The sequence below is a fragment of the Gracilinanus agilis genome, chromosome 2 (genome assembly GCF_016433145.1).
Source record: "Gracilinanus agilis isolate LMUSP501 chromosome 2, AgileGrace, whole genome shotgun sequence".
NCBI classification, from domain to species: Eukaryota; Metazoa; Chordata; class Mammalia; order Didelphimorphia; family Didelphidae; genus Gracilinanus; species Gracilinanus agilis.
Genome location: NC_058131.1, coordinates 528,078,620 through 528,104,275, shown reverse-complemented (window position 1 = coordinate 528,104,275; position 25,656 = coordinate 528,078,620). Strand labels below are relative to the sequence as shown.

The 25,656-nt window shown below is 51.9% G+C and overlaps 2 protein-coding genes across 2 annotated transcripts; one reads left to right on the top strand and one right to left on the bottom strand.

The window, feature by feature from the left end:
* Positions 1-52: 52 nt before the first annotated feature.
* ITPKA (inositol-trisphosphate 3-kinase A) lies at positions 53-9,895 on the top strand. The gene is made up of 7 exons (XM_044662194.1): positions 53-580; positions 8,260-8,356; positions 8,558-8,774; positions 8,924-9,128; positions 9,295-9,396; positions 9,527-9,598; positions 9,692-9,895. The coding sequence occupies exons 1-7, from the start codon at positions 53-55 to the stop codon at positions 9,893-9,895; spliced, it is 1,425 nt and encodes a 474-aa protein (XP_044518129.1).
* A 1,017-nt stretch (positions 9,896-10,912) lies between these two features.
* On the bottom strand, positions 10,913-21,581 carry LTK (leukocyte receptor tyrosine kinase). The gene is made up of 20 exons (XM_044662193.1): positions 21,539-21,581; positions 20,101-20,247; positions 19,605-19,776; positions 18,997-19,147; positions 18,705-18,854; positions 18,410-18,566; positions 18,145-18,327; positions 17,157-17,255; positions 16,426-16,575; positions 15,035-15,130; positions 14,620-14,815; positions 14,194-14,284; positions 13,726-13,790; positions 13,308-13,437; positions 13,030-13,127; positions 12,743-12,835; positions 12,508-12,609; positions 12,130-12,264; positions 11,957-12,047; positions 10,913-11,595 (listed from the first exon to the last, which is right to left on the bottom strand). The coding sequence occupies exons 1-20, from the start codon at positions 21,579-21,581 to the stop codon at positions 11,194-11,196; spliced, it is 2,751 nt and encodes a 916-aa protein (XP_044518128.1). The 3' UTR covers positions 10,913-11,193.
* Between the last annotated feature and the right edge of the window lie 4,075 nt (positions 21,582-25,656).

The following is a 25,656-nucleotide window of genomic DNA, read 5'->3' as shown; positions in this document are numbered from 1 at the left end:
CCCCGCGGCGCCGCGGGCTGGTGGGCTCGGCTTCTGTTGCTCTGCCCGGGACATGACACTCCCCGGTGGCCCGACGGGCATGGCGCAGCCGGGGGACCCCGGGCACTGCAGCCCTGCGCTGGCTCGGGCCCCGAGGCGAAGTGTCGGGGAGCTGCGTCTGCTCTTCGAGGCTCGGTGCGCCGCGGCGGCGGCGGCGGCGGCAGCCGGGGCCCCTCGGGCTCCCCGGGGCAAGCGGCGCGGGGGACGAGTCCCTAACGGGCTGCCACACCCGGCCCCTGCTCCGGCCCCTGCCCCAGCCCCGGCTCCGGCCCCGGTCCCAGTGATGATCCCCCAGCTAACTGTGACCGCTGAGGAGCCGGACGGGACTCCATCTAGTCCCGGACCACCGGAGTCAGAGGGCGGCTGGCTCAATACTGCGGGCTCCACGCACCTGCAGCAGCCCCGCCGCCTCTCCACCTCGTCGGTCTCCTCTACCGGCTCCTCATCGCTGCCCGAGGACTCCGAGGACGATCTGCTGAGCGACAGCGAGAGCAGAAGCCGAGGCAACGTGCAGCTAGAGCAGAGCGAAGAAGTGGGCCAGGTACTGGGGGGAGTAGGGACAGGGACCGGGGCGGGGCAGGGTCGAGCTTGGGGGCGGGGCAGGGCAGGAAGAGGGATAGCGCTGAGGGCTGTGCCCTCGGGACACATCACCTCCAAGGCAGGTGGCTGGCAGGGAAATCCCTCCGGAATATCGGATGAGAGAAGAGGAAATCAAATGGTAGGGAGACCCTAAACCTAGGGTTTGGGCTGCATTGGAAAGTATCTCCAGACCGCCTCCTCTCAGTCCCTAGATATCACTCCGGCTGCCGTCTGCTGCCCATATGCCCTAGAACTCGCCTGTTGGTAGAATTAGGAGAGAATTAGAGATGAGCTCCCCCACCCGGGAGTGGGCGGGCCAGCCTGGGCGAACTGGTCCTTCTGGGTTTTGAGGATGGACCCTAGCGCCCTTGGGATGGGTACGGTGACATTTTGTCTCAGAAACTTCTTCCAGAGATAGGCCACCCTAATAGCTACTTAACTCTGGGACAGAGTATCTGGAGAAGGAGGGGGTGGTCAGTGGCCCTTGACTTAAGTCTGATTCCCCTTAATGTGGTTGGAAGTTCTAGGAAAAAAGAGCCTGAATTTGGAGCTACTTCCTCTGCACCTAACCCAGGACCTTGCACACAGTAGGCATTTAATAAATGTTTATTGCATTGAATTGAATGATGGAAAAGTGCGACATAACTCTCCACCGTACTGGCTCTCAGAGGAAGAGGGTCTAGGGTATTGGAGAGACTCACTGGTCCTTTTCTGGCACAGGGTTCTGGAGCTCTTGGAATGGAGGGTGCTGCCTCCCCCACCCCAGGGCGTCGACTTTCTCATCCTCCGCAGTTGCTACGGTTTCTCACTCCCGAGTGGGTGTGGAGTGGCTCTCCTGGCTCCTGCTCTCAGAGCTGCTGCCGTCTGCTCTGGGCTCCAAGCAGGCAGTTTATTCCCTGATGTGGGAACAGGGGACCATTTGGGTTGGGGGAGGAATTAGAATCTTCCCCAGGGCCAGGAGACACCCCCTTCTCCTTCCCCTCAAGTCCAGGCCCGAGGCACGATTTGCTAGAGTCTACCTGTGGTTCAAAACCCTGTTTCCCTGGGGAGGAGGTGGGGTGCCATTCTTCAAGGAGGTAAATTGAGGTGGAGCACCTATCTTTTGCCTCTTCTGTTTTGATTGGAGGCTTCTGGAAATGGGAAAAGTCATGAATCAAAGAGCAGTTCCCTTTTCTGCCACTGCTTGAAACACTTTCGACCCCTCCCCACATCCAGTTTCTGTTTTCTTTAGGGTCAGCGGGCCTAGGGGTTTGACCATATGTAGATGGGGTTCTGTCTGGTCCTGCTCTCTTAGACAGCCCGCCTCTTCCATGTGTTTTTGCGCTCTGTGTGCGTGCTCGAAGCTGCACATACGTGTGTGGAACCCAACTGGAGAGCAATCCTGTCCCTTTCTCTTTCTGACCAAAGCACCTTAAAATAGGTGCCCACGTATCCTAACTGAGGCTAGAATGAGGGAACTATTCCAGCTTCGAGCTTACATAAGAGCCCGGGGAAGTGGAGGTGGGGAGGGGGTTGGGGGAAGAAGAGGAGTAGGGAAGCGGGGGCACTCGAGACCTTGGGAGGAGGGAGAGTTGAGGATTCTTCAGTTCAAAGCAGCTTTCTTTCTCTGGACCTGTGCTTTCTGGCTCCTCCGGTCCAGGGGGCTTCCGGCCTACTCCAAGAGTGGGGGAACCACTTTCTTTGGCCTCTTGGAAGCAAGAGGACAAGAGCCGAGCCAAGGGATAGGACGGGGTTAGGAATGGCGAGTTGCAAGAGGCAGAGGAATACCTGACCCATCCATGGGAACCTTATGCTTAAGACACTCCCCGGTCCTGTTTCTGACTTTGCTGCAAACTTGGTGTACATAGTTGGACAAGTCACGTAATCGCTCCGTGACTCAATTCCCCGCCATTTAGCGCTAAAAATACCTGTCTCCTGGGAATTTTGAGGGGGTTAATGACAAAAGAAGGAATAGAAGTCTTCTTAGAGGGACGCGCGCGCTCGCGAAGACGCGCGCGCGCGCACACACACACATACACACTCTCTTTTTCCCAAGGTGTGCCTGCGTACAAGACGTGTGGCTCTAGGGACTGAGGTAGGGCCAAAAGCCTGGGAAGGTCTCCTGCCGACCAGTCCGAATAGAAAACTAGGAGCCCGAAATGTGTGGGTACACGATCCCGGAATGGGGCGATGAGGCTCCTGAGCCCCTTCCCTCCTAGGCCTTAGCCGCGCCTCATCTCCCTTCTCCATTCCCCTCCCCCTGCTCGAAAAGCAGTAGCAGCAGCAGCTCGGGGGCGGCCACTCTGCCACTCAAACCTGACAGCTGAGAGGCAGGCGGGGGCGCAGCCCGTGGGTGCTCGAGGTGTGAGGAGGGTCTGGCGGGGGCAGCCACTCCCTCTTCCCCCTCACTTGCCTCTCTGGCCTCGAGGATCCGATACGAGCTGGCTGCTGGGGAGGCGTGGGAAGTGAGGAAGCCAGAGAGACCTGGCCTCGTGGTGGAGAGGGGGCTGGCTGCCTCCGGTCAGGTGCAGACTGGAAGACACACCGAAAGGCGCTGTATTGTGCTGGGTCTTGGCAGCCTTGGGGCTGCTCTCCCCAATCTCTTCCCATCCCCCAGCTTAGCCGTGGGCCTCCCCGAAGGCAAACAGCGGCGGCGGGAGATAAGCGAGCTGGGGACTGTTGACCGAAGCTGCCTGGGGGACGGGGGAGGGACGCAGGCGGACTTTGCCTCCCGGCCTCGGAATTGTGAGGCCTTGTCCTGCCCCTGCCTGACTCGAGACTGTGGGGATCCCTTCTGGGTTTTCTTACACATCGCTTTACCCCGACGACACTGAGCTTGGCTCAGCATCACCCTGGCCACAGGCAGGAAGCAGCCCGGGGAGGATGCACCTGCCGGGGGAAGGGGCCGGATGCGCTTGGAGGCGGGGCCTCCAGGTTCGCCCCGGCTTCCCCCACACACACCAGCAGAAGGGCCCGGGCTTCCCTATTGACTCTAGCCCAGTTTTGGTTGGGCTCCTAGCACAGCTGTACCTGCCCAGCCTGGTCCAGACTTGAGCTGGCTACTGGCCAATTCACTAGGCTCTGATTCAGGCAGAGGTTACCAACGACAGTCATCTCAGGTCCCCACCCCTTCCTCGTCCCGACTTGGGCTGTGCCAGCCAGGAAACTACTTTCAGGAGGGCGGAGAGCTGAAGGGGCCAGGCCAAGGCTTGCACAGGAACAGGGGTGTAGGTGTGCTTCTTTGGGTATTTGTGCCAGCCAAGAATATATCCCTATATCTAAAGCCCCTGTTCTGGAAGCCAAGTGACATGGAAGATGGGCATCACGGACCTTGCAATAGAATCTGGCTTGAGCCTGAAGGGAGGGACCCCAATCTGGAGTGCAAAGCCAGCCTCCAGCTTGGAAGAGGAGACGGTCTAAGAGACAAGGGAATTAGGACTGACACTTTGGGGTCTTTTCTAAGTGACTTGCCAAGGTCAGGGCAACGATAAGTGGCAGAGTCACAACTTGAACTCAGGTCCTCTATTCCTAATCTTACAATCAGTCTCATCATGCACATTCACGTTTCTTCTTCTCCTTCCATCCCTCCTTACTCACAGGATAAACAATCAGTCATATCAGGATACTTCAAACTTTTAGAAGTTCCTCTATTTAATCTGTGAGAGCCTGGGTTGGGGGAGCACAGAGCTTGTGAATTGGCTGTGGGCAGAGCACCAGGCCTAGATTCAGAAGGACCTGGGTTTCTGTTTGACCTTAAACACTTCTTAGCTGTTCAACCCTAGGAAAGTCGCTTAACCCTGCCGATTTTCTGTCTTATAACTGATACTAAGATGGAAGGCAAGGTTTAAAAAAGAAGAAGAAAAAGAAGCAGCCTCAGAGGGCTTTCCAGGCTCAAAAATATCTCCTCGTATTTCTTCCTCCTGCTCCCCTTTTAAGAAGGAAACTCCCTCTATAAATACCGAAAGCAAACGGAGGCATTTAAAAGGTTAAGTGACTTGCCCAAGGTCACATCCCCTTTTTTGTGCTGTGTCGGAACTATAAAATCCAGGTCTTTCTTACTCCATTCCAGGCTTTCTAGCTTCAAGGCCTTTCTAGCCTCTCCACACTTTCCCCTTTTCCTAACAATTAGAGATTCATTTAGAGAGTCCACAAGCTCCTTTTTTTTTTTTTTTTTTTTTCCTAATGCAAATACCCTCCAGGGAGAGTTAGGTCTGTGAAATGTGAATTACTTGATCTGATTAGGCAAATTGCTTTCTTCTTACCTGTGGGAATGGAGATTTTGATTTGATGGCTCAGTGGTAGGGCAGGTAATTTTAGAGAGAGGGGGAAAGCAGAGGGGGAAGGGCTGGCCCTGGAGGAGGCCTGACTGGCCAATAAAGTCAGCCAGGAAAAACTAGAGGGAGGACGTCTGGAGAGGTGGGAGGGGACGATGAGACAAATTTCACCCGTTTTGCTGTGTGGGGGAGGGAAAGGGAACTTGCAGTCACCTCCTTTTGTGTCTGAAAATTCTCTCCAGGCAAAAGTGCAATACCTGACCCACATAACTGAGGGGACACTTAGAAGGGGTTCGTTTATCTGATGGCAATGGGGTTAACCTAACTGGGCTTTTTCTTGCGGTCTTTCCTTTGATCCCCATCTGTAAAATAGGTAAGATAGATGTGTTGTTAACCCCATTTTGCAGGTGAGGAAATCAAAGTAGTCTCTGAGAGACTGACTTGTGTCCAAGGTCACAGACTAGTAAATTAGAAGAATGTGGAGTAGAAGCTGGTTCTTAGGACCATGAATTTAGAGAGAGAAAGACTTCAGAGGCAATGTTTCAGCCCACTCATTTTACTGAAGTGGAAACTCAGAGGCCCAAAGAGGATAAGAGATTTGCCCAAGGGCATACCGGTAGCAAGTGAGCTTGGAAACTTGGCTTCTCTGAACCTAAAGCTAGTATGCTTTCCTTACGTTTCACCATGACTCCCACTGATTTCTATATGGGTTTTGTTTGTTTTTTTAATCCTTACCTTCTGGCTTGGATTCCTGGCAGAAGAGTGGTAAGAGCTAGGCAATTAGACTTGCCCAGGGTCATACAGTTAGGAAGTCTCTGAGATCAAATTTGAACCCAGAACCTCCCATCTCCAGTCGAGGCTATTTAAACAAAGGCCTTTTTATATTTGTTCAGGAGGTGATAAGCAGCCTTTGGAACTTACTGAGTAGAGGCTGGGGGTTGTGACTTGTGCTTTAGGAAGATCTCTGGTGACTCAATGGAGAGGATGAACTGAAGAGTGGAGAGATTTGTAGAAGATACAGCAACCAGCAGGCCATTTCAATAGCGCAGGCTTCATGAAACAAGGGGGTGCACCAGGGTGGTGGCAGTATGAAGAGAGAAGGGATTGCATTGGAGAGGCGTTGCAAAGGTAAAATCATTCAGAGATGGTGTGGAGCGGAGGATGATCCCTCGGTTGCTAACTCACTGAGCTACTAGCCTCTGGGAATCTAGCCCTCGGTGCCCCCCACGCCAGCCCTGGAGTAGTCATTCACTAGAACATTCCAGTATGTTTTCTGTGATTTCACATGTAGAACTGCTATCCTATTGCTTGCCTTCTTAATGATCAGGAGAGATATTCGAGGGATGGAGAGAATTCAGAACTAAAAAAAAAAAATCTTTAATGAATGTTAAAAGCAAATTATATTAGATACATGCATTCTTTTAGATAAGGCAGGGATCCTCAGTCAGTAGATTGATTGTATGTCTCCCTTTGAGCTCAGAGCATTATTTGAAACATCTCAGCTCTGATTACTGATACCACAGGATTATTTACAGAAAAAGAAATGGAGGCTAAGAGTAGCTTTTAAGTGGTCACACAGATAGCAAATGGCAGTGAGGATAAGAACCTAGGTCTTCTGATTCCAAATAATAAATAGATTTATAAAGCGCCTGACATGACATCTCATTTGATTCTTTTGGTATTGTTATCCTCATTTCACAGATGAGTAAACTGAGGCCATGCAGCTAAATCCGGAGTGGGGTTTGAACTTGGTTCTCTCTGGGCACCCAACCCAGCACCCCTTCTGAACCCCCAGGTTGCTGATAAGCATAGCACTCCCATCTCATTTTCCTGCCTTAGGCTCAGTGCTCCGAGGAAATGAAAGGGAGGTCTCCCTCTCAAAAAAACAAAAACTCCCAAAGAGCCCTGGGTTAAGGAACTGACCCAACCTGAGAGGCTCTTTTAAAAAAGTATATATCGGTAGAAGAGAACATGGGAGCACATCATTCACCTCCGCCGAGCTCTACTTTTCCAGTTAAACCGTCCTACTTGCTGTTGCTTGTAAATGACATGCCGTCTCCCCTTTCCCTGTCTTTGCTCTGTCTGCACCCCTTCCGGGAATGCACTCCTTCGTCTCTGCTTCTCAGAATCTTCCTTCAAAGTTTCCTTCAAAGGTGAGCTCAAGCGCCACCACCTGCATGAAAACTTTTCTAATCCTCCCAATTCCTAGTGTCCCCTCAATTACTTTGTATATATGTGCCCAGGCACACACACACGTTTATATGGTGTAACATAGCAGCTCTCTGTGATTAAATAAGATAATATATGTAGCTCTTTGCAAATCTTAAGCTCTCTAGAAATGCTCTAAGCCATTATCAGTGCTCCAGGCAGCCCTCTAGGTCTAAAATGTAGAGATGATGCCGATCTGGGGCCAGGAAGGAAATTCTTCCTATAAAGATGAAATCACAGATCTGTCATATAGAATGTGTGTGTTTGCCTATCTATCTACATATGTATAGTATTGACTTATTGTTCCCTTCCCCCTATCCTCTCCCCCTGGAGGGCAGGCGCTATTTTTGTCTTTCTAGTCTTAGTGTTTAGCACTGGGCCTGACCCAGTAGAAGCTTAATAAAGGCTTGGCGGTTCATCGTTTAGTTAGTTCTTTGAGTGAAATAGTTCACAGCGAGCTGGGAACGTGCTTAAGTTGATCACTTTATAATGCCCGGGGTGAACCAGGACCCTATATTTTTATGGAGAGAGAAGGTGCAGAGGTGTTGGGGGGCGGGGTGGGAAAGGAGGCTGATACCTAGGGAAGTAGATCTGGGGCGGGGTGAATGGATGGGGGGTGGGAGTGGGGCGAGGAGTGGAAAGACGAATGGAAATGGCCAGACTACTGGTACCCGTTGACTGCGTCAGACTACGTCCCCTTCCTTAATTTTTCTCAACCCTTGGGGCTGCTCTGATCTCAATCCCATCCAGGTTGAGAGCTACAATATAGGTAATTTGGGGAGTTTTGTGTCGGTTACTGCCCTACGGTCCCTATCTACGCCTCGGAGCTCCAATGCCGACTACTGCTCTCAGATAAGAAAGAGGCAAGGCCTTTAGCCAGATGTTGAAGTGGAAGAGAAGACAGCATGAGAGTAGGACCCAGTGCCCACGATGTAGTTGTGTCGGTGTACTGCCTCCCTCCTTAGCGCCCTCCCCTTTGCCCTCATCTCTAAAGTTATGTAGGGTGAGACCTTCTGTCCCTGTGGCCCGCCCCTAACGTGAGAACTCTCGGGACTGAAGGGGGCGGGATTTCGAGCCCAAAGGGAGGGGCCATGAGACTTGGCATTTTAGCGTGTGAAGCTGATTCACACACTAGGGTTCACCAACGGCCAATTCCTGCCCCCTTGTCTTTCTCTCTCAGAGAAACCATTGGCAGAAGATCCGAACCATGGTGAACCTGCCCGTTATCAGCCCTTTCAAAAAGCGCTATGCCTGGGTGCAGCTGGCAGGGCATACAGGTGAGGAGCTCAGATGGGCCAGACGTTAGCGCCGGGTACAGAAGGGCACTGTCCCCCACCTGGGATGGCCCTCTGGGTCAGGAAAAGGAGAACGTCCGCCATCGAAGTGGTGTTGGAGGAGGGAGTGGAGAAAGTTATAGTCCTCTGGGGCTCCTCCTTGCTGGGCAAGGGGGGCCGATCAATGTCTCTCTCGCTCCTCAGGAAGTTTCAAGGCTGCAGGGACAAACGGGATAATCCTGAAGCGCTGTTCAGAGCCCGAGCGCAGCTGCTTGGCGCGTCTGATGGGCGACGCGCTTCGAGGTTGCGTGCCCACCTTCCACGGCGTAGTGGAACGCGACGGCGAAAGTTACCTGCAGCTTCAGGACCTGCTGGCCGGCTTCGACGGGCCCTGCGTGCTTGACTGCAAGATGGGAGTCAGGTGAGCCCCCAGTAGGTCTGCTCCAGCTTGTGACCAGAGACTCCAGATCCTAGATCTCCCCAAAGAAAGAGGCTGGGGTGGGGGACATTCCTTCGCCAAAGTCCTCACCCTACAATCTAGCCCGTCGCCTCACGTCACCTTTACGGCAGGACTTACCTGGAAGAAGAGCTGACCAAAGCGCGAGAGAGGCCCAAGCTTCGCAAGGATATGTACAAGAAGATGGTAGCTGTGGATCCCTCCGCTCCGACAGATGAGGAACATGCGCAGCGCGCGGTTACCAAACCGCGCTACATGCAGTGGCGCGAGGGTATCAGTTCCAGCACCACGCTGGGCTTCCGCATCGAGGGCATCAAGGTGAGCCCCTTGCGACCACGTCGTCGGGCATCCCGGCTGGGTCTGAAGAAGAAGAAGAAGCGTCAGCGCTTCTTGATGGCCTCTCAGTCCCCAGCCCCCTTTCAGCTCTTTCCCTTCTGTCAGTGCCGAGCCCCCTCCCTAGCCCTTCGCTGCCCATTTTCTTTAGAAAGCCGATGGCTCCTGCAGCACCGACTTCAAAACGACGCGAAGCCGGGACCAGGTGATTCGAGTCTTCGCGGAGTTTGTAGAAGAGGATGCCGAGGTGTTGGTGAGAGCTGGAAGTTGGGGTGGGAATGGGGAGGTCTAGGATCTGGAGTCTCCGGTCACAACCAGTAGACCCTGGGCTCTCCCCTTTCTCCCCTCTTTTTAACCCTGTCTCTTGCTGTCCCTCTCTCCAGAGGAAATACCTGAACCGACTGCAACAGATCAAAGAAACTCTAGGCGTGTCAGAGTTCTTCCGGAGACACGAGGTGAGAAGCATCTCGGGGAGGGCGGGATGGGTCGGGGCTTGGCGTGAAGCGCGGTCTGGTACCCTAGTGGCCCATGAGTATACTGCATTTCAGGTCATCGGCAGCTCCCTTCTCTTCGTGCACGACCAGAGCCGTCGCACAGGCGTATGGCTCATCGACTTCGGCAAGACCACGCAGCTGCCCGATGGCCAGACCCTGGACCACAGGCGGCCCTGGGAAGAAGGCAACCGAGAGGATGGATACCTCCTGGGGCTGGACAATCTCATCAGCATCCTGGCGGGCCTGGCTGAGAGATGAGGCTGGTCCTGTCCCGTCCCGCCCCAGAATTCCTCGGGCCGCCCCGATGGACCTTCGGCTGCTGCTGCCCGCTGGTCTTGCATGCACAGGACTTAAGGAATCCAGACTTGCAATCCCGAGGATTCCAAGATAGACCTTGCAGTTCTCCCGGCCTCCACTGGGAGGGGGCCTGCAGATTGACTGACGGCCAGGAGTGTACATATGCCAGAGCTGCAGCCCTCCGAAAGAGGAATGACACTAATGGGGAGGAAGAAGCAAGAGTTTCTTTCCTCCTCCTTCCCCCGTCAATCCCTGAGAGAGAGGGACTGCTGCAGATCCCTTTGAGTATGGGGAGGGGGGAGGAAGGGAACTGATTTGGGAGTTTCTTTCACAACTGAAATCTTTCTGGCCTTTCAACACTACAGGGGAGGGGGGAGTGGGTGCACCTCTCTCCTTCCCTTCCCTCTCCAATAAAACTCTCTGATGCAGGGTCCTGCCTTTCCTTGCCCCACTGCCCCCCCCCCCCCCCCCAGAATCCAACAAGTTAGGATTTGAAAGGAAACTTGGCTGTTATCAAGTGCTGACCTGACCAGCAGTCTGCTGTAGTACAAAGACTAATGGCATTGGAGATTGGGTCTAATCCTGTCTCAGATACTGACTGGCTGTGTGACTCTGGGCAAGTTGCTTAACTTCTCTGGGCTTCAGGTTCCCCATCTTTAAAATGAGGGAGAGTGGCAAGGTAGGACTCTGGAAACCTCTGAGGTTCCATGAAACATAATCTGTGATCCTGTCCCCCCTTTCTCTCCCAGCCAGCAGTCCTGTCTGTCCAAGCCCAGAAGCCAGGATGAATCAGTCTTGGAAAGAGGAAAAAGATGGTGAGGTCTAAAGTCAGCCTGAAGCAGCCAGATGGGGACATAAACTGTAGAGCCAGCTGTACACCCCGACTTGTCTTTCCTGGCCCAGCAGCCTGGACACTGGGGCTGAACTGAGAAATTGGCTTCACCAAACCTTCTGACACAACCACCTAGAGTCTTGGGAACAGCTTTTATTCTGGTGCACCGTAGATACAAGCTCAGTGGGCAGAGTTGGCAAAGGTAGAGGAACCCCCATTTGGAATCCCAGGCCTGCCCCAGCTTCAGGAAACTTCAGGCACTTCAGCTGTTGCTCTGGCCACAGGCCATCTGCGGGAGGTGTGAGCTCGAGGGAAGGAGTGGGACACTCCATGCTGAGCTGACTGGAGAGGGTGCTGCCTTGTTATGATGGGCTAGGGCCCTCCTGTCAGCCTGAGAGACTCCCCCTGTGTCTCCCGGCACCCACCATCATGGGTATGGTGGTGAGTGAGAGGCAGGGCCAGGACAGCTAGGAAAGGTTGGGGAGGGGCTGGGGGAGGAAGTGCCACTCTCTTCAATGCCAGAGTCTTCACCCTCGGCCCCTGGGGAGGCCCAAGACCCATAGGTGGGATTCCATAGACTCTGCCTCTTGTCCAGCAACTGGAGTCCCCGAGGCTTACAGGGCTTAGAGCCAGGAGGGAGGCAGAGTCCAGGGGAGCTCACTCCCCAAGTCCCAAGATTATCAGCCCGAAGCTCCTGAGGCTGGGGAGTGTCCATGCCCCTGGGGGGTGACAGGGGGTGTGAGAGGCCGCTCCCCAGTACAGAGGCCCCCTCCTCCTCCAGGGCTGCTCCTAGGTCCACTGGCAGAGGTGTGGTCAGCACATCAGGGTCCTGGAACATGAGGGGACGGTGGTGCTTTACTTTACTGGTTTGGAGAAATTTGATTCTAAGAAAGGGAGATGTTACTCAGGGATCTTTTTCCATGACTTCCATTATATGTGACCTCCTTTCAGAGAGGTGTCACAATGTGGTGGAAAGGGCATTCGTTAGGTCTGGAAACAAGGAACTTGGGTTCAAATCCTCCCTGTGTGCTAGGCAAGTCCCCTGACCTGCTTGGGGCTTGGTTTTCTGATTTGCACTATGAGGGGGCCAACCTGCGTTTTTCTGAGGTCCCCTCATGCTCTACATCTGTCGCCCTGTTACCTCGAACCTCAGAGAATAAACAGTCTCAAGCTTCTCTAGGCTACCCCACCTGGGTACAATACTGGAGCCATTCCAGGATGCTGGCAAAGTTAGGCCGGTGGTCAGGCTGATGTTGCCAGCACTGGGTCATGATCCGGTACCTGAAGGGAAGCTGCTGTCACTTGGGCGCGGCACGTGCTAAGTGCCCCTGTCCCCCCTCGGACGGCAGCCCCTGCTACTCACACAGGACCAGGGCAGCTCCGAGGCGGGTCCATCCGGCCTCCTCCAGTGACAAAGTCCAGCACCTCCTGGTTGGTGCGACCAGGATAAGGCATGTAGCCCAGGGAAAAGATCTCCCACAACAGGACCCCGAAAGACCTGCGTCACAGCCAGGAATCGGCCTGAAACCACCTGGCCACAGCAGCTCGACCTTTCTGCTGCTCTAGAATTCATCCTAGTGGATCAGGTTGCCCCCTACCCCCACGCCCTCACTCCAGGCCATCTTCAAGCTCTGGACAGACACTAGGCAGGGCTACCTCATGCTAAGCCTACCCAAGAAGCAAGGGAGAGAGCCCAGCCCAGAATGCCTTTCCCCAGGGCTGACTGAAAGGACACAGTTACCAGGAGTCAGTCTTAGAGGTGAATATGCCCTCCAGGAAAGCCTCAGGGGGCATCCACTTGACAGGTAGCATGGCTCGGCCTCCCTTTCGATAATAACTTGCTCTATAAAAAGGAGGCATGAAATTGGTGCCAACACATCCCCCACGGAACATGTGATCCCCTTGGCTCCTGCTGCGCCAACCTCTTAGAAGTACATTCTCTTTCCCTCCTTTAGGCATCATCCAACTGCCCTCACCGGTAGATGTCCCGAGCCATTCCGAAGTCCCCAATCTTAGCTACTCGGCCAGGCCCGCTGCAGGTCAGGAGGCAATTCCGGGCTGCAATATCCCTGTAGAGCCAGCACTGCCTCGGTTCCCAGGAAAGGCCATCCCCAACCCCTCTGCCCATCATGGGCCCCTGGAAACAAGGACTTCTTGTCCTTCCCTCCCAAGATGTTCCCTTCCTCTGTTTCTGGCTTTCTCAATCTGTGATATATGCAATCAGACTCCCGAGGCAATATTCCCTCTCCCTACTCCCCCCAACCTGTGGATGAAGTGATTTTCTTCCAGGTAGTGGCAGCCACGGGCCACATCTCGGGCAAGGTGAAGTAGATCTTTCGTGGTCAGAGGGGAAGGCTGACCCTGGGGACCAAAGGAGAATGGAGGGTCACTCCATCTAAGGATCCAAAGCCAAGAGAGCTGGGTATTTGGGATGGGGCCAAAGATAAGTCAGCTTAATTGGGTTGGATGGGGAATTTGGCATCTCCATGTGGGAGCAGGTGGGAAGTAAGGGGATGCCCCAGGAGAAGATCTCATGCTCACCAGGTAAGGCCGACTGTGCCTCAGGAAGCTCTTCATGTCCCCACCAGCCATTAGCTCCAGTAGGATGAGTCGAGGTGTAGCCCGAAGGCTGAGCCCAACACATTTCACGATGTTCTGGTGGCTGAACTTACTGAGGGAACCCATCACGAAACCACACACCAAATGTGCAAAGGACACAACACAACCAGACACAAAAATACACAAGTCACTCACAGAGACTGGAGTCTCCAACACATGTACCTGTACATGCCAGTACACAATATTCAAGGAAGATGGCATGAGGGATGCCCCTTGTGGTCATCCTTGACCCGCAGACCCTGGAAATAGGCCTCTGGGACCACAGAGTCTAGGGGTGTCATTGCCTCCTCTTAGGTCTTCTCTCATCAGGCATCCAATCCCCCCAAACCCTAAGGGATACCTGATGATGAGAGCTTCCATCAGGAAATCCATTTCATCCTGTTGGGAGCAGAGTTCAGGGAGTGTCTAAGGAGAAAGTGAATGAGGAAAGAGATTAGATGGAGGAGAGACACCATCACTCCATGGTCTTCCTAGGGAATGATAAGGTCAACATCAAGAACAACAACCCTAGGACCCACGTATAGGACCTCCCTCCCTCCAGCGTGGTCGTCATGATCGAATGCTACAATATTTATAAAGTGCTTAGTGTCAGTGCCTGACACATAGTAGGCACTTAATAAATGCTTATTTCAGCCCTTCTTTATACTGTAAATTGTGGTGCAGACACTAGCTATGTGACCCTAGGTCAGTCTGGGCTTTAGTTTTCTAAACTATAAAATGAGAGTGTTGGCCTCGATGGCTTCTGACATTCCAAGTCTAGATCTATTATCTTAAGAGCATCCTGAATCTAGATTGGACTTCTTCTCACCTTGATAGCCACCTGAAGTGGGGTGGAGTCCCCAGCAATGCCTAGCACCAACCCCTCATACACCTCACCAAAGGCACCGTGTCCCAGTGCTCTGTAGGAAGATGAGTCAGGATCAGGGGAAAGGCCATGAATCTGGGGAGGATCTCAAATGATTGGCAATTGCATAGAATGAACGAGAACCTGCACTTAATTTATTCAGACAGATATTTCCTGAGCACCTACTGTATACCCAGCTGGGTATACCTGGAGTAGCCGAGCTCTCAGTGGCCCCCTGAAACCTTTCCTGTCTGTAAAACCCAAACTCTGGAAAAACAGTCCCATCTGCCAAGGAACAAGAGTAGTGGAGGGTTTGGCGGAGGGAAAGGGTGCCTGGGTATTGGGGTGGGATAGTACCTGCCTTACAAGGAGAGCTTTGAGGAGTCTCACCTGAGCAGGGTGATATTGCCTCTGGGAACCTCAAGAAGCCCTGGTGGGAGGGGCAAGGGCAGGGGTGGACAAAGGCCAACCTGGCAGTAGTTGGGGTTGGGGGCAGTTCTGATGGCTGAGGTGCGAAGTTTGCTGAGGGAGAACTCGGTGCCTGGCAGCCTTGTCCCCCACAAGCCCCACCACTTCTGCTGGTGTGCTGTAGAGGGCAAGTGTGAGTTTATTCATGGCATACATACTCCCCAAACATCTCCCAGGCTCTTCCCTCCTCCACCAAGAGCTCCATCTCCTCCTAAAACCCGTTACCTGCTGGGGGCCCTGCTGGCCTCGGGGTTGTCTCCCCTGGGCTCTTTTTTACTTTCTCATGGCTCAGCCTCCGATGGAGTCTTATGTGACCTGCCCAAGAGGTGCTCCTTACCTACTATTAGGCCCCCACAGATCAAGAGGAGGCTCAGGCTTGAGGCCACCACCACCACCACATTCAGGACCAGAGGGCTCAGAGGAGTGGGCAATTCTGTGAAGAGAAGCCCAATTCTGGCTAGACTCCCTAACTACCTAAGAGGAGGCAATGACACCCCTAGACTCTGTGGTCTTTTCTTTATGAAACACTCCAGACAGACAGGAAGAGTTCCTCTCCCCGGCGACTGAACTGAAATGCTTGGGCTTTAGTTTCCTAAAGTATAAAATGAGAGGGTTGGCCTCGATGGCATCTGATATTCCTTCCAACTCTAAATCTATGATCTTAGGAACATCCTGAATCTAGATTAGACTCTTTCTCACCTTGAGAGTCACCTAAAGTGAGGTAGAGTCCCCAGCAAGGCTATTCAAGGTTAGGTACCCTTACAGCCAAACTAGCAATCTCTGGCACTTGGGGGCAATTGGCATAGTGTTCCCTAGAGGGGCAACTAGCTGGCTCAGTGGATTAAGAACTAGATCCAGAAACAGGAGGCACTGGGTCCAAATTTGACCACTTCCTAACTGTATGACCCTGGACAACTCACTTAGCCCCCCTCCTCCTCATTGCCTAGCCCTTACTCCTCTTTTGCTTTGGAACTAATACACAGTATTGATTCTAAGATGGAAGGTAAGGGTTCAAAAAAAGTGTTCCTTAGGACAAAGGTTAAGGGAGGTGGGGAACATGGCAGAAATCTTTGGACACCGTAAGACCACTGTGAATCGAGGCAGGGCTGGGTTAGAGAAGAGCTTCTCTGACATGTCTGAGGGGTAGGACAAGGCTGCCATCTGATAGCTTCCTGTTTTAAACAGTTTTCTATGGCAGCTAGGTTCTAAGCATGCTTGTTTCTATGTTGCTAAAGGACTGAAAATGTTATCAGCACTCCTTCAAATTTTTGACAACTTGGAATAGCTAGGTAGCATGGATAGAGCACCAGGTCTGAGATCTGGGTTCGAATCTGGGCAAAGATATTTCTTACCGATGTGATCCTGGGCAAGTCATTTAACCCTGACTGCACATAGTCCTTGCTGCTCTTCTGTCTTAGAGCGGATACTTTACAGAAAGTAAAGGTTTAAAAAATGTTGGCAGCTTTGAGATACAATCCTAGTCACTCTGCCATAGTTATGGTTCTGGCCTACCTAATCATTAGTGGATTGTGCCTCATCCCAGCTAGGAGACCATGAGGAAATGCAGTGTGGTTGTCCACTTTTCCTGGATCCTACCCTATCTCCTCTCCTCCTACCTATCCTCCCTACCCTCCCTCAGACTCGGTGTGCTCTTGTCTGAAGGCACGGGAGAAGGAGTTGGGGAGGCGATAGGCTCTGAGGGGAGGTAGGGAGGGAGAAGGGTGGTACCTGTGCAGATATTATCTCCAGCCAACATGGTGCCTTCTGGGCACATGCAGACAGTCTCTCCCAGCTCAGGCTTCCAATGACATTCTTTCAAAGGACAGTGGCTGCAGTTGAGGTGAAGCCGGATATCTACCTCACCGTGGTTCTCTGTGACTGTTGAGCACCAGAACAAGCAATGTCAGGGTAAGATGGAATTTAGGGTAGGGATGAGTCCAGGAAAGCCCCAGCATGAGGCAGGGGGAATTGGAGAGAGAGCCTTTCCTGCCTTTCCATTTGGGAGGCTCAAGAGCCTGGAGTCAGGCTTCCAGCAAAGTTGCAGGTAGAGTAAGGAGTCATTGGAACTGTCCCGGGAATGGGCAGCCCTTCCGGCCCCAGCCACAGTTAACCAACAGCTCAGGTAGCTACAGGTGAGCCACTGCTCAGATCAGAAGAGATCTCACTCCCCAGATTTCTGATGGGGGAACAGTGTGGCATACGAGCTAGAGCATAGAACTGAAGTCAGTCAAACCTATCTTAAGATGCAGACCCAATGTGTGACCCTGGACAAGTCACTTAAGTTTCTTTGTAAAATAGGATTTCTCTCAAAGGTAGGGCTACTGTGGTGATCATCAAATGAGATGATCTAAGGGCAATATAAATGCATGCAGCTGTTGTTATTACACTGAACATGCGAAGGACTTCAAAGAAGATGAAGCCTAATGGTTAGGATTGTGAGGAGAGGTGGAGCCTTTTACCAGCCAAAGGATGCAGGTAGAGCTCACTGCTAGGATGTACAAAGGAAACGCCATCTTCCCCGTCCGTCCAGAGGTCATCGGTCTCTGAAGTATCACCCCCTAGGAAGAGAGAAAGAAAAAGGGAGGCCGGAAGCTGTACGTTTGTAAATAACACACAGACCAACCTCCTGTATGTCAAATGAGGATACTCGACCAACTGAGTTGAAGTGACTTCCGCATCGTCCCACAGATGGAATCCCAGCCCAGGCCCTTTGCAAATCCACTGTTTTACAAGCAATGCGGTGGGACTTGGTCATAGAACTCCGGGGTCTGTCTCCTAGTCCTGGACCCATTCTATCTCGCACGCGGTCAGGAGAGGGAGCCCTCCGGTACCGGGCAACAGAAAACTGAGGGTTTCCAGAGGAGAGTATGGAGTGAGTGCTGCAACAATCCCTCTGCGTCCCCAGGGTTGGAAGGGAGGAAGTAAGACACCCTGGCCTCAACGCCAACATTTTCAGAAACGTTGAAACGAGGGATTTCTTGGCGCCTCGGAAATCACATTCGGCATGTTCAGGATGCCTCTCCCATCGCACTAAAGAAGGGGGCCCGACCTCTTACCGGGCCTATCAGAGGTGCCCAGAAAAATCCTGTCACATTCAAATGAACGTCAAGGGTTGGGGTAAAGATGAAGCCCAAGACGCTGGAGGGAATGTCTATTCGCCTGGATGAAGATCCCAGCGCAGGGTCCTCAAAGGGAAAGTGGGGGGAAATGGGAGAGTTTACAAGCTCGAGGCAACACTTTTCTGTTTGGTTGCTGTCTCCTCCTCTCACCCTGAAACCGTAAAATCACTAGGCAGCTCCCGATTCCTGCAATGGTGCACTCCATACTCGACCCCGCAAATCCGGGTCATGCTCGTGGTGCCCGAGAATAGGACGCGCTACCAACTTATCCCCACTAAAAACTCCAGGAGACCTCTCTCTGTGTCAGTTCCACCGAAGAGTCACCTACCCCGGTAGCCTCCACCGCCGCCTCCCGCGGTGCAGGGTCCGCCTCCGCCCCCAAAGCCACCAGTCGGGGCCCAGCGGAGCGCAGCCCAGGCTCCTGGGCAGCCTTGGCCGCCCTCCGCTCCCTCCAATAGCGAGCGACCGCCCTGGGCCGAGTGGGCACCAGATTTCCATCCGCCTCCTCCACCTGTAGAACGCATGAGAGCTATGAGGACGGATGCCATTATCTGGCGCCCGCCAATCACTTCGGGCCTCCGGTGCCCTCTCACCTGCGGCGCCGCCCCTCCCGCCAGTCCCGGGCGCCGCGGTCCGGTTCTCTAGCTTCTCCCAGCTTTGCCCCAGTGGGCCTCGGTGGCGTCTTCTCAGGTAGGCTCGGCCTCCGCCGCCCGCAGCCACCAGCAAAGGTTCCAGTTGTCCGGACCGCATCTGCCGGGAAGGGCATGGCCTCCATCAAGGGGCTCGTTTCTCAAGGACCCTTCTTCGAGTAGTTGAATGAAAGCCCTCGGGCCCGCGCGAACTAGGCAGAAGGATCCGGGGGCGACCGGGGGCAGGCCTGGGACCTACCCGGAAGATGTAGGAGGCGCCCCCACCGCCACCGCCCCCTCCAGCCCAGCGCCTGGGACCCAGGGAGCCGGGGGCTCCAGCCGTCTTCTCCTCCTCCTCCTCAGCTACGGAAGACGCCCCGAGGCAAACGTCTTGGCTCTCCGGGCTCCTCTGCCGACACAGAGTGGAACAGGCCAGGGAAGGAACAGACAGTGGGTTCCGACAGCTCCTCGTTTCCTAGCCCCGATTCCTAAAGAGTCCAACCCGCCTCCGTTCCCCCGCCTGCCCCTTTCCCATAGCCTCCGTTGCTCACTCCGGGACAGGCATCCCCTCCCTGTTGCCCCACCAGGATGTAAAGCAGCTCCCCTTGGCGCAGAGTGAAGATAGCCGAGACGAAGATCCCGTGGGCCCGGGAGTTGTGGTTCTTGGCGCCCTTACCGCCAGCGGCCCCGTAGGCAGAGATCCTGGGTAAGGTAGCCTTGGTTCCTTAGTCGTCCTTGGCCAAGGCTTGCTCCCCCCCCCCCCGGGAAAGTTGGGGGTCGGGTTCAGTGCCCAAGCCGGTGACCGGCGGAATGTATTTGTTCACTAGACGGACGTGTCTCCGTCTCTCCAAAGAGGAGTTTTGCTTTCTTTAATATATATATATATATATATAGACGGAAGCAGGGTGTGCGAGGCAGGGAGGAGAAGCGGGCCAAGTTGGGCCAGGGCTCTCTAGGATGGCTTTTCTAGTCAAAGATCATAGACTTGACGGGTCTCCAACTACCCCGAGGGCTCTCAACAGGGCAGAATTTGTCCTCCTATTAATCCCTTCATCACTTTCTAACTGCAGCTGCTGCAGGCCCTTGACCTGCACAGTGTCTGGGCCAGTGTGAATTCCTCTAATCCTTTGCCCGCTCCTCCTCCAGCCCAGGCACTCACAGATAGCGGGCGAGGGCTGGGGCCTTCCAGAGCTGCACTCCTCGCAGGGAGCCCTCTGCTCCCACCGTCACCGCCATGTTGCTGCCCGCGTACGCCCCGTCGCACTGCGCCTGCGTCGGGCCGTGCCTCCCGCTAGCTCCGCAGGTAGAGAACACCCACCGCCCCTCTAGCCCTGGCAGCAGGGCGGGAAGGGAAGGGAAAGCAAGGGAAGGGAAAGAGGATCACTGGAAGGGACCGGACCAGGAAGTCTCAGTTTCGCATCTCCCGCCCACGTCCTGTCCGCTGCTCAAAGCTCACGTCTAGAAAGGCTGGCAAAAGCGAGCCTTACGTAGCTTCTTGTTGGGGCCCCCAGGAGTTAGATCCGTGAGACCCGGTGGGGGAAAGTTTGAAGTGTGTGGGCTTGGGGTCCGGATTTCAGTACTAGGAAAAAGGGAGAAGAGCCGGGAGTTTTGGGAGGGAAGAACCTCTTGCGAGCTCGAGAGACCCGAGGTCTCACCGGAAAGGCCATAGGAAGCGGTTGGCTCCTGGCTGCCACTCTGGGAGATGAGACCAATCCTCTCAAGTCTGGGGACGGGAGGCGGCAGAGGTGGGGGTGGCAGGAAAGGGACCGGAGACTCGGAGCTCGAGGAGCAGAGAATGGCACCTGCAGAAGAAAATCAGAGAGAGCCGCGCGAGGGGTGGGGCGAGGATCAGAAAGGTGTGGCAACTGGGTTTGGTCTGAGCGTCAGCCCTGCTACCAACAGCAAGGAAAAGAGCCTCAATTTCCTGGGCTGCAAAATTAGGTCTAACTCTAGAGCAAAGATGCTTGACCTTTTTTTGGTCACAGACCTTCTGACAGTCTGGCGAGGCCTGTGGATGGCCTTTCACTTCGAAACACAAAGGCTTGTAAAGAAAACCAATTATATTGAAATAAAGATGTAATTTTCCCCCCCATCCAGGTTAACTGGACCCCTGGAAATCCATCCATGGGTTTGTAGATCCCAGGTTAAGAACTCTTGGTGTAAGCGATCTCTATGGCTCCTTCTGGCTCCAAAATCCTATAATCCCTGTGATTCTTCAGTGCTGGTGGTGGGCAGGTAAAGCAGGGAATCCCTTAGTTTTGATCCCTCAAAATCGGCTTCGTTATCCTGGCTTAAAGAGCTCTCTACCTTCAAAGGGAGGTGGGCAGTCGGGAGAGATAGAGATGCTCTACTGGGCAAGGAAATAAGAGGACTTAGGGTCAGGAGGCTCTCTGAAGGACTTTCTTGGCCCATTGGCAGAACCATACGGGCCCTCACCACGGGCACACAGACATGGCCCCCTCCTCACATCACACTCCCCTTCCCTTCTCCCGAGTGCTCATCCCTGCTGTTGCTCCTGCTGGGCAGAATCCAGAGCTCTGAGACATGTTGTTCCTGTTTCCCCATCAGCTTAGTGACCTACTGAGCCGGGGCCCCTTCCTTCTCAATCCTCCGCTCCCATTCACATCATTCTCTCCATGATCCCCCCAACCCGAGTCTCCCCGGCTTCCACAGGGTCTCAGATCTAAGCCGAATGAGAGGACCAGAGCCAGGCGTGTCCCTGATCTCCTGGGACTTGGATCCAAATTCACAACTTAGAGCAGAGACACCACAGGAAAAGTGGAGGGGTCATCTTGGCCGCTGCCCGTCCCGGTCACTATAGGACGCCCTATTGTGGCCCCGGGGAGCTGCAAGGGGTTCCTTGGTCCTTCCCAACCCCCCCCCCCACCGAATCTCTTCCACCCCGACAGGTTGTAAGGTAGTAGGACCTTCTGGGCTTGGGGCCAGAAGACTCAGCTTGTCCTGTGCCTATGCGCCCTCCCATACCTACCCCCCACTTGCCCAGTAGTCTCAACCTCCTGAGGGTTGTGCGAGGCCGGGGGGGGAGTCCCTCAGGTGTTGAATTACAAGCCGGCGGGTGGCGATGGCGCTTACCCCCAGAGATGAGCCACAACAGAAGCTGGACCAGGCCTTCCATCCCCACGCCTGTCCGGGCCAGTCAGGTGCGGGCTTGGACTCCGTGGCAGCAGTGCCGGACTGTCAGACAGCCGGAGGCTTATAGGAGTGTCCAGCCGCCCCAGGGCACCTCAGGGTCCTAGAGCCCGCCCCAGCCACACCCGTCTCAGACCCGAGGCCAGAGCAGCTAAGGAAGCAGGGAAGTGGAGGGAACACAGAGCGTCTAGACTCTACGTCTACACCATGGTCCTGCGTATAACTCCATATATGTACGTAGAACTCCGTAGAACTGCGGGGCCACAGAAGGAAGACCCAATTTCACTTTTGATCAAAAAGCACCTTGGACTCTGGTCACTTGACGGGTGGACCTCGTTTTGGACACTTGTGAGTGGGAAGATTGGGCAAACAGCAAGTGATAACCTGCCCCGGGGCTTTGTGCCCCAGTTAAGTGAGGGTACTAGGGAGCTATGGGAGGAAATTCAGAGGCAGAGCAGTCAGACTAAGAATTCTGTCCCTTTCTCTGCCTATTTGACAGTGAATGTCGGGTGTGGTTCTAACAGGGATTGCCTGGGAGGGAGGGATGTCCTCTGAGAGTGTCTTCAACTAGGGGATTATCCTACCCCTTCTGGAGATTAGGGGTTGCTGGGCCCAATCACTGACACTGCATACTACACCCTCCTACAGAAAACACCCACATCATATCACCCTTCTACACTGCCCGCACCCTTTCTCCCCCATAAATCCTTTTGCTTAGTTCACTTCCTGTACAAAGATTTGCACCCTGGTGGGGACATTGGATTAGTCAGTTAGATGATCTGAGTTCTAGTTTCTTCTGGTGCGAACTTGGGCAAAACTCTTATCCTACTAGAGTCTTTTTTCCCTTAACTGTAAAATGGGAATAAAACTGCTCTGCTTCTCTTTTTTTTAATGTAATGTAACTTTTTTTTTTTTACCAATTATATGTAATAACAAATTTCTACATATGTTTCTGGAAGTTATGTGATCCCATCCCCCCCCCCCCAAGCTGGCAAGCAATGAATCTGGGTTATGCAGGTATTATGCAAAACATATTTCCATATTGCTCATTTTTGTAAGTGAATAATCTTATAAAACCAAAACCCCAAAACATATGTAAAAAAAAAAAACCCCAACCCAAAATACCAAAGAACCAAACAAGTGATAAATCATATGCTTTCATCAACAATTCTTTCTCTAGAGGTGAATAGCTTTCTTTTTCACAAGTCCCTCAGAATTGTCCTGGATCATTGTGTTGCTGTTAGTTGCAAACTAATTGTGGAATTGATCTATACACAATATTGCTGTTAGCATATTCAGCGCTCTCCTGGTTCTGCTTATTTCACTCTGCATCAGTTCATGGAGGTCTTTCCAGTTCTTTCTGAAATCCTCTTGCTCCTCAATCCTTACAGCACAATAGTGGAATCATCACCATCATATACCACATTTTGTTCAGCCATTCCCCAGTTGATGGGCATTCCTTCAATTTCCAATTCTTTGCCACAACAAAAAGAGCAGCTATAAATATTTTTGTACAAGTAGGTCCTTTCTTCTTCTCCTTTTTTTTTTTTTTTAAATCTCTTTGGGATACAAACCTAGTCGTGGTATTACTTATTCAAATGGCATGCATTGTTTTATAGTCATTTGGGCATAGTTCCAAATTGCCCTCAGAATGGTTGGATCAGTTCACAATTCCTCCAGCAATGCATTAGTGTCCCAATTTTGGCACATTCCCTCCAACCTTTATCATTTTCCTTTACTGTAATATTGACCAATCTGATAGAAGTAAAATAGTACCTCAGAGCTGTTTTAATTTGCATTTTTCTAATCAAGAGGACCTGCTTATGTCTTAAGGTTGTATGCTTGAAAGTTTATAAGACATAAATGTAAGGCATAGTGGGGTAGTGCATAAAATGCTAGACTTGAAGTTAGGAAGAGCTGAGTTCAAATCCTGCTGGCAACATTTACCATCTGTGTGACTGGGCAAGTCACATAATCTCTGTCAGCCTCAGTTTCCTCATCTGTAAAGGCATAATAATAATAATAGCACCTACTTCACAGAAGTATCCTGAGAATCAAATGAGATAATACACAAAGTGCTTTGCAAGCCTTAAAGCACTATATAAATGCTAGTTCATTTGTTATTGTTATATTGTGTCCTGAATTATTATTGTAAACTCTTAGAAGGCAAAGATTTCTTGGTGCATTTAACTTTATCAGGTCAAAATATTCAGATAATATAGGTCTTGCCATATGTTTCAAAACTGAAAGAAAGAGGTATAATCTGATTGAATAGAAAGGGGAGCTAGCCATTGGCTAGGTAGAGACTGACCACATCCCTGAAAGACTAAAAAGCTAATCTTGAACCATATGAAAAAAATTCTCTAAATCATTATTAGAGAAATGCAATTTTTTAAAAACCCTTGCCTTCTGTCTTAGAAGCAAAAGAACCAATAATCTAAGGCAGAAGAGCAGTAAGGGCTAGACAACTGAGGTCAGTTTTGAACCCAGGCCCTTCCATTTCTAGGCCTGGCTTTTAATACACTGAGCCACCTAGCTGCCCCCTAGAAACGCAAATTTCAAAGTAGCTTGGAGGTTCTGCTTCTCACTCATTAGATTGGCAAAACTGACCAAAAAAAGAAAATGACAAGCCAAATGTGCACTGGGACAATAGACACATTTAATGACTGTTGGTGTCACAAATGGTAAAGATCATTCTGGAAAGCAATTTGGAACTAGGTCCAGAAAGTTACTAAGCTGTTCATATCCTCTGATATCATTGTTAGTGCTAGACCCAAAGAGATCCAGGAAAGCAAAGGATTCATATGTACCTAAGAACAGCTCTTTTTTTAGGGGCAAAAAAAATTAGAAATTAAAAGTGTGCTCATCCTTTGTGGAATGGCGGAACAAATTATGATATTCGACTATGATGGAAGACTATTGTGTCACAATAAAAGATCAAAGGAATGGTTTCAAAGAAACCTGGGAGGATTTGTATGAACTGGTGCAGAGGAATCAAACAAAATCAGGAGAATTTATATAATAACAGATGTAAAGGCAAACATCTTTTCAAGGCTCAAAAACTCTGATCAATGCAATGACTGGCCACTTTTCCAGGGAATGGACTCAAGTTGCAGAATGACACAACTTTTGGTCAGAGCTAATGTAGGAATTACTTTACAAGGTTTCCCATTTTTTTTCTCCATGGGAAAGGGATGTGGGAGGAAGAGAAAATACATGCTTTTTAATTAGAAATAATAAAATGCTCTATCCATTGCAAACATATACACTACTAGCATCAAACTAACCAAGACTGCTATTTTCCTGACTATAATCCCAATACTCCATCTACTTAGGTGCTCATGATCTTAATTTTACAAAGACTGCATGGTGATGTAAGAGTTGGTCTCAGAGAGACAAATCTTGGGTTCAAGTCCTACCTCCGATTATGGAGGTGCCATTGGATCTCTCTAAGGCTAGAAGTTACAATGAAAGAAACTGCCTACACTGATGAAATTAAATGTCTCTTTTACCATCCAAAAAAATAACCTAAAATTTCTTAAATGGTGACTTTAGAGCATCTTGTCCGAAGGCACAGGAGGGATGGAATGGGCATGTTGTTGTTGTCTCTCTGCCCAGGAAAAGGAATTTGTGGTGTTTAGTGCTCTAATATTATCACAGCTGTATGAGGATAGAACTTTGCTTTATGCTGTATTTATTGTTTTTTGCTAACAGACCACCGGGTGTCTTGAGCCTTGGTTTTACACAGCAGAAAGTCCAAATGTTAAAATGGAAACTGAAGAATATTAAAAATCTGAAAATACTGATTACGTATCTATCTGTACATGTAGATCATGTGACATGTACGTCACTGCCTCTGAACCAATTTCCTTCCCTCATTTCCCGGTCTCTGGGTTGATGGAAATAGCCGGTGACCACTTGTGACAATGAGGCTGTGGATAACTCCAGACAGGCTGTTGACGCAGCTAATTCCACAAAGGACCAGGCATTAAAGCACTCCTGATCAGGACTTAGCCTCCCATTCCGAGGACAGACTTATTGGGAAAATCTGCCGCATGTTC